Below are 8,494 nucleotides of genomic sequence, written 5' to 3'. Positions count from 1 at the left end.
TATTTATGGCAAACTGACGCTGGTTACTGATTTTCAACTCGTGATATGACTTGTTGCTTTTTAGAATACTTTATAAAACTTAACACCATTAGGTCAATAATAGTGTATGGTAGTACCTCAGTGACTAAAGTTTGGGCAACAACGGCTGTAATTTAGTGAATCCAATTTTTAAAGTGACTTCCAAACAAATAACAAACGTGGTAGAGAAGGAAACACACGCCAGTGTATTTGCAATGTGTGTGATAGTCTAGGGTGAGCTCACCACAGCCTCTCCTAGACAAGATGGTTTCCAGAATTATGAGTGAAGCGAAATATAAAAAGAGACAACTTCACAGCGATCCTGGACAACACAAGCCCTTGGTACCGTTAAGTGTGTGAGTAATATGACATTCAGCAGAGTCCTCTGTTGGAAACAGGCGTGCTGATTCCTGCAGCCTCTTGGTCCGGTCTGTCCTAATGCCTCACAAAGGCAAACTGGGGTAGTGGTATGCCTGCCTGGGGCCCAGAGCAGGTTCTGCACCTATTCTCTGTGTGATCGCTTCAGCAAGGACTCGGGTGGCATCAACCGGTGTTTCCCACTGCTGTTCACAGAGACAGGCCTCCCCAGCACGGTCAGGGTTCCTCGGGAGGATGGAGGGGAGTTTTCTTGGCAGGGCTTGCACGCTCACGGCACACCATGCTAACTGAAAAAGTGGCGAGGAGAGAAAGACAGCAGAGCCCCTCGCTCGTGGTGTGGTTTCTCGGTCACAGCAGCCGTGGGGATGCGTGCTCCCTTGTCCCCTGCCCCGGAGCCAAGGCAGTGCGTCTCGGGGGTGCGGTGTCAGACATCATAGTCCGGAGCCTTGCCCTGGGCTTGCCTGAGCCAGATCTGCAGGGTTACAAACGCTCCCACGGTCACATGAAAGAAGAGCTGCCAGAGGTTGCGTAGTTCACAAAGATACATGTTGCACAGGCAAAGTAAGCCGAAAGTCAAAAACGACTTGACGTTCCGCCAGCTGGTGTAGTAGACGAGTAAATAACACTGTTCAAAACAGAGGAAAGACACGTCCGTTACAAGACAGTTTAGAGATGGATGTTTCTACTAGGCAAGTACATCCAGCCCAGGAGCACAATGCGACAACGGAATCTGGGTATTTTTCATCTGGTGATAACACAACATAGCTGAGACATACAGCTCAGAAAGCCATATGGCTTGAAAAGGAAAGAGATTCTTCCTTGTACATTTTTCATTTTCTTAGAAGAAAGGTACTTTTATCCTACTTTAAATGGGAGTACAAGGGCTGACTCCCTTGCAGAGGCCAGGTGGCCGCTGACGGCAATCTGACTAAGCAGCGTTCCCAGCTGTGACAAAGGCCCACCAGGCTATTTGAAACAGCACACTCTGGCAAAGCTGTAATGAAATCAACAACATTGTGTGGCCCCCTCTGAGTGCTAGCGGAGTATGACAGGAGCTTCCAGAGAAGCACTCAGTCAAGGCATGCTGGCAGAGGCCCTCCCTGGCTGGGAGAACAGAGCCCTCTCCTACATGCTGCTGGCACTTCAGGGCAGGGGCTTATGAATGTATTTTTCATGTAGCATGGCAAATAGCAATGTCATGAAAAAGATAAAAGCCAGCAGAAAAAAAGCAGAGACTGGCGGGGGCGGGGGACAAGATGGCACAGAATGCTTTCCACTAACTCTGGCATTTGCCCTTGCTGTTTCTGTTTTCTTCACAACATACTCCAAACACCCATTTTTCTTATGCACAGCCTTCCAATAAAATCTAAGTCTCTTTTGGGGTGACATTTTTTGGTCACTGGCTGACTCATTCATCTCCAGGGCTCAGAAGAGCTCTCAGGCCACACTGAGTGTTCAATGCTGAATGAACGAGGCTTTTCTAAGATGACGTCTGAGATTCAAGGCCTGGTAATATAGGAATTAAATGGGATCACACGTTTGTGTGAAATGGCAGCCAGGCTTCCTGAAGGGAGCGATGTTGAGCATTCTGTGAGGCGTGTTATAGTTCTTACACAAATGAAGGTTTTGCTTATTTAAAAAGAAAGCTGCAATCCAAGCAAAACTAATCGTAAGATTTTATTTGAATAATTTTCACTATAGAAGCTTAAAACTTCCCCAAAATCTTTTCCTCTGAAATAATTTTAGATTTAGAAAAAATTTACAAAACAGTGGACCTCCCGTTTTCTCTTCCTCTTACTCCCCTAATGTCATCTTCTCGCAGCACTGACCCCCGTTTATCTGCATATTATGCCTGCGGTCCATGAGGGTGTCTCTTTGGAATTAAAGTCTAACCCAGGATCCCGTAAGGCATTTGGGGGTCGAGTCTCATCCCCAGGCTGTAACAGTCTCTCAGTTATTTTTTCATAACCTTGACAGTCTTGAGAAACATTAGTTCTGTTGCAGAATGTCCCTCAGCTTGAGTGGGTCTGGTGTTTTCTCAAGATTGAACTGATACTATCTGATTTGGGCAGGATGACCACAAAACTGACAGGTACAGCGCCTCATGACCAGCGCTGCTACCTTGGGAGTGGTGTCCGCCGGGCCTCTCCACTGTGAAGTCATCCTAACTTCCTCTGTGAACAAAAGGCATCTTGTCCAAGTGTGTGGAGGACGAAATTCATGCAAATCTCTCACAATAATTTCTATATCTATTGGAGATATTTTTACTGCAATAATGATTACTGTGCCATTCACCTAATAGTAATTTTGTATTTCTACCAATTTATTAGTTGGAATTCTATGTAAATAACAGCTGGTTTTCTGTGTCTCCTGGCTCTCGGCTTCGGATCAGCTCAGCTCTGGCCATGGTGGCCATCTGGGAAGTGAACCAGAGGATGGAAGATCTCTATCTCTTCTTCTCTTTGTAAACTGGCCTTTCAAATAAAAATTTTAAAAAAATTAAAAGGAACATATACAAGTATACTCCACCAACCAGTACCATGATCAAAATCTTTGTCCTCAATCTAATCGTGATCAAGGCAACCCAGACTGTGGCTCATGCTATATGGGACCTGCCTGGACTGTTAAAAAAATGTTCATGCTATGACAGGCCTGGCTCGGTAGCCTAGCAGCTAAAGTCCTCGCCTTGCACGCACTAGGATCCCATATGGGTGCCAGTTCTAATCCTGGTAGCCCCGCTTCCTATCCAGCTCCCTGCTTGTGGCCTGGGAAAGCAGTTGAAGATGGCCCAAAGCCTGGGAATCCTGCACTCACATGGGAGACTCAAAGGAGGCTCCTGGCTTCAGGTTGGCTCAGCTCTGGTCATTGCGACTGCTTGGGGAGTGAATCAACGGTTGGAAGATGATCTTCTCTGTCTCTCCTTCTCTCTGCATATCTCACTTTCCAATAAAAATAAAATAAATCTTTTAAAAGGTCCATGCTATGAAAGATAAAAGCAAAATGGTAACAAAAAAGCTGGAGATTGTACTCTAGAGTAAAAGACACACAATGACCCAACTGTATTCTCCTGGATCAGGGAAATACACAGTAAAGAACATTTTGGAAACAGTTGAAATAATGTGAATATATTTCAATGTTAAATAACGATTGTATCAATGTTAAATCTCTTGAGTGTGCTATGTCATGGTGATACAGACAGATTCTTAGACATGAAGCCTAGACATGGAGTTGAAGAACCTGGCAACTAGAAATGCCAATGGATGCAGAACTCTCCTGTGCGCCAAAACAGAAACCTCAAAAGATTAGGAAACGGGATGCTTACCAAGGCAGAAAACTTAGTCAAGAATATAGCAGCCAAACACCATCTACCCATGACCACATCATCAAAGTCTAGGTGGGAGATCAGAACGCTGAAAAAAGATGTCCTTCAGGCCCTCTTTGTGTGGCTTCCAAACAGACAAGCAGAAAGCCGGGATTTTTGTTCCTACAAGATGGTAATGAGGTCCCTTAACTCCAGCCCTCGCCCAGTGACGTCAGTGGAGATCATGTCTGGTCTGGGCTTTCACCTGCTCCTATCAATAACAAGGCAATAGATTTCTCACCAGCAACACAACAGTGGATTTCTATAGAAACTATACAGCCAGAAAAAAGTAGGAGGCTATCTCAACTGTTGAAAAAAAAGAGCTACCAACCCAAATTCTGTATCAATGGGAATATGCTTTACAAACACAGGGACAATTGGAAAAAAAGAAGAAATTCTCAGATAAGAAAAAACTATGAGAATTTATTGCAAAGAGATGTGCCATGGTTTGTATTCTCATGAGTCCCAGAAAAATCAATAAAATTAAAAACAATAGAACAAAATGTATGAAGCAAACAAACAGCTGGCTCTCTGAAAAGATGGACGAAACTAACAAGTAGAAATGACAACAAAAAAGAGAAGATACCAATGGCCAATATCATAAAAGACACCACTGAAGACAGTGCAGACATCAAAAGGGCAGTGAGAGACTACAACAAACTACACATATAAACTTAACAGACTGAAACAGATCACATCCTCAAAAACCACAGCTTTCATAATTCATCCAGCAAGACACAAGTAACTTAGACAATCCTACAACTATTTAGGAAATTGTATTTAAGACTTAACACATAGCTACGTGGCTCTGATGAAGGCATAAACACTAGGTCAATGGAACAGAACACAGAACCACAGAAGAGTGCCACACAAATATGCCCATCAGATATTTTGGCAAAGGAGCAAAGGCAATGAAATGGAGAAAAAAGGCACCTGTTTTAACAAGTACTGATGGAGCAACTGGACATGTCTAGGCCAAACTAAACCAAACAAAATGAAGCAAAACAAAACAGTAGGGCCTGGTGTGATAGCCTAGCAGGTAAATCCTTGCCTTGCAATGTGCTGGGATCCTGTATGGTCATTATTTCATGATCCCAGCTGCTCCATTTCCCATCTAGATCCCTCCTACAGCCTGGGAAAGCAGTAGAGGATGGCCCAAGGCCTTGGGACCCTGCATCCGTGTGAGAGACCCAGAAGAGCTCTTGCCTCCTGGTTTCAGATAACCTCACCTCCGGCCATTGCAGCTATTTGGGAAATGAACCAGCAGATGGAAAATCTTTCTGTCTCTCCTTCTCTTTGTAAATCTGACTTTCCAATAAAAATTAAAAATTAAAAACAAAAAACATTGAGAACTACACATTTCCCAAGTGACAAAAATTCACTCAAAATGGATCATGAGCTTAACTGTAAAAGCTAAAATGATGAAACTTTCTTTTTTTAAGTGTACACTATTCAGCAGCTGAGTACTTAGTCACGACACTACAAGCATGATCTACAAAAAGAAAAATTGATCAAATGAGTTGTATCAGAATTTAAAACTTACTCTGTGGAAAGACTTTAGTAAGAGAATGAAAAGACAAAGACAAAGCCCAGGAAAGATAAGTAAGTAAGTAGGTAAGTAAGTAAATAAAAATAAACTGCATTGGATGGACTGAGTCCCAGCTCTGTTTCTGAGCCCACCTTTCTGCTAATGCACATGTGGGAGGAAGCAAGCTGAGAGCCTGGCTCCCTGACAGCCCGCTGGGCAGCTGGACTGTTTAGGCTCCTGGCTTCAGCCTGGCCCAGCCCCAGCTGCCGCAGCCACACCGAGAGTGAAGTGGTGCATGGAAGATTCTCTCTCTCCAATTTTCACTTAGCTTTTTCTCTGAGAACACACAACACTACGATCATTCTACATGGCGTATGTGGACAGCAGGCAATTTCACGCTTGTATAAAAAAATGCTTTTTTGGTTTTCTCTACTGAAGTGTTAATGATTTACTTCTTTCAAGTAAAAGAACACCTGCACGCAGCCCCTCCCTGCGAGGTGACTCTCAGAGCCACGCAGGCCTCACTGGGAAAGGGGCAGCAAGCTTCTGTGTGAGGCCTCACTGGCACTGTGAATGCCAAGTGCTCAGCACAAAGTAAGAACTCAATATGTTCCGCCACTGTAAGTACCTAAAATGACCTCACTAACCTAAAGCCACCAAACTCTGACTTTATGAAAATGACTATTCAGGGAATTATTTTAAATTATTACTTGCCGTGTTTTATTTTAGAATCACATGAGATCAACGTTACGAAAAACACAACTACACAAAGTAGAAACTTTATAGATTGTGCATCGTAGTGCAAAAATCACAGCACTTAAAAATGGGAGATGGGGGCCTAGTGTGGCAGCCTAGCAGCTAAAGTCCTCGCCTTGCATGTGCCTGGGATCCTGGATTGGCACCGGTTTGTATCCTGGCAGCCCACTTCCCATGCATCTCCCTGCTTGTGGCCTGGGAAAGTTAGTCCAAGGTGGCAGACCTGGAGGAGGCTCGTGGCTCCTGGCTTTAGATCAGCACAGCTCCGGCCATTGTGGCTGCTTAGGGAGTGAATCAACAGATCTTCCTCTGTCTCCCCTCCTCTCTGTATATCTGACTTTCCAATAAAAAATAAAACAAATCTTAAAAAAAAAAAAAGGAGATGGGCCCAGTGCAGTGCCTAGTAGCTAAAGTCCTCACCTTGTATGCACCAGGATCCCATATGGGAGCCGGCTTGTGTCCTGGTTGCTCCACTTCCCATCCAGCTCCCTGCTTGTGGCCTGTGAAAGCAGTTGAGGATGGCCCAAAGCCTTGGGACCCTGCACCTGCATGGGAGACCTGGAAGAAGCTCCTGGCTCCTGGCTCCTGGCTTCGGATTGGCTCAGCTCTGGCCAGTGTGGCCACTTGGGGAGTGAACCAGTGGATGGAAGATCTTTTTCTCTGTCTCTCCTTCTCTCTACAAATCTGCCTTTCCAATAAAAATAAATAATTCATTAAAAAAAATACAGGCGATGTGGAGTTAAGTCCCAACTTCACTTTCTGCAGATCTCTGCCCTCCCACTTCTATGGTGAGACAACACACCCTGTGGGGCAGCACTGTGGCGATTCAAACAGAAAATCTATACAAAAACATTTCATAAAATTAAAGCAATTCCAAACCTTAACACATACAAGTCTTTACAACATCAACATGAGCTGTCACTTATTAGGTCTGACTAATTTGATGGAAATTTCTGAAGAAAATGGAGGAAAATTTCGAGGATTTTTAAAAAATGAGGCCCTTGAAACTAGAATTTCTAAGTGTATTCACATGAAAATCTAACACATATACTTAAGAAATTTCCCAAAACACCTTCATAGAATTTTTACTTAAAGTTTTTTGTTTTGAAGATTCACCATCTGCTAGCGCACTTCCCACATGTCTACAATGGTCAGGGCTGGGAGCCAGGAACTCCATTCAAAGTCTCCCACTGGGTGGCAGGGACCCAAGTCCCTGGGCATACCCTGCCACCCTCCCAGGGGCACCAGCAGGGAGTCAGGTCAGAAACTGAACAGTTGGCATCCTCACATGGGAGGCAAGTAGCAGTCCAACCCACTATGCCACAATACTGGTACCTATATAAAATTACTACAATTACATTTCTGAATCTTTCTAATGTTTTTTTCCCATATAAGTAAAAAAAAAATATGTCAAGTATAGCAGGGCCAAAGCCCTTGCTTACTCTCGTATGTTTTGACAAAGGTGGTCCTGAGTTTGGGTAACTGGTGTGGCCGTCCCCACTGCTGCACCCCCTCTTGGCCCTGGACATGTCAAGCCCAGTCTCCACGTCCCCTGAGGGCCACAAGCTCTCTCCTCCATCTCACATGCGCTGTCTGCAACCTCGCAAGTCTTCTCTCTTAAGTGCCTCACTGCCATGATCGCACAGTCTCGGCCCTCAGTACTTTCTGTCACTAAGTGACTCATCTTCCCATCAAGTTCTTTGAGTCAGTCTTTGCTTTTGGTACCCACCCTATTCATCACTGCCAAACAAAGTGCCCTAAAATATTGCTTTGGTGGTTTTCAAAGACTTTCCCTCCAAGCACAAAATTGTTAGCCTATTGCATCAGCAGAGCATGGAAGCTGACCAATCGGTGATCAGAAAATCTGCAAGTAGCCATACTGGTGTTGGAACACATCCAACTAGATAAGCTGGAGTGACAGATACAAGGCTGGGAACCTGTTGAGAAGAGGCTCTAGGCAGAGGAGGCGAAGAGCCCCTCGCCCAGGATACACGCTGCCCCCCATGAGTCCTTGGAGGTGTTTTCATGCTCTCCTTGATAAGTGAACATCTGTGCTCTCTGCCTTGTCAGCTAACCAAGGGCACACAGTACTCCTTATCTACTGCATATTTCAATGGTGCTTTGACCAAGGCAACTTGTTAACTTTCCTGAATTCCCTGCTTACAGACATGACCTAAGTCTGAGTTGTGTTTGAACTATTCTGCTACTAAGCATCTAAGAACTGCAACCCTGGAAATAAAGCTTTATCAGTTACCTGAGAGCACTGTGCCTCTATTTCTTTTCAGTTGTTGTCCTCCCCAGTTACCCTCAAGGCAAACTTGCACTTTACTGCCATGAGATAGACAGCATCCCTTCGCTCAAGTCCAGGCACAGGGAACTTAACACTGGGGTAGGTGTGCTGTTGAGGCAGGTTAAGTCACCATTAGTTGTGCTTATCTCCCATGTCAGTAGTG

At 44.6% G+C, this 8,494-nt stretch overlaps 1 protein-coding gene across 6 annotated transcripts in view; it reads right to left on the bottom strand.

Annotated features, from left to right (window-relative positions):
- Positions 1-201: 201 nt before the first annotated feature.
- SEC22A (SEC22 homolog A, vesicle trafficking protein) overlaps positions 202-8,494 on the bottom strand; it is a 64,179-nt gene continuing 55,886 nt past the window's right edge. For all 6 annotated transcript variants that reach the window (XM_004577841.2, XM_058661982.1, XM_058661983.1 and 3 more), the window contains exon 7: positions 202-1,021. In XM_004577841.2, coding sequence (XP_004577898.1) covers positions 821-1,021 — 201 coding nt within the window. In that variant the 3' untranslated portion in view covers positions 202-820. The remainder of the gene's footprint in view (positions 1,022-8,494) is intronic.

This window comes from Ochotona princeps, chromosome 3 (genome assembly GCF_030435755.1).
Source record: "Ochotona princeps isolate mOchPri1 chromosome 3, mOchPri1.hap1, whole genome shotgun sequence".
In the NCBI taxonomy this organism is placed as follows: domain Eukaryota; kingdom Metazoa; phylum Chordata; class Mammalia; order Lagomorpha; family Ochotonidae; genus Ochotona; species Ochotona princeps.
The sequence above is the reverse complement of the archived record's forward strand: the minus strand, read 5'-3'. Positions and strand labels throughout refer to the sequence as shown.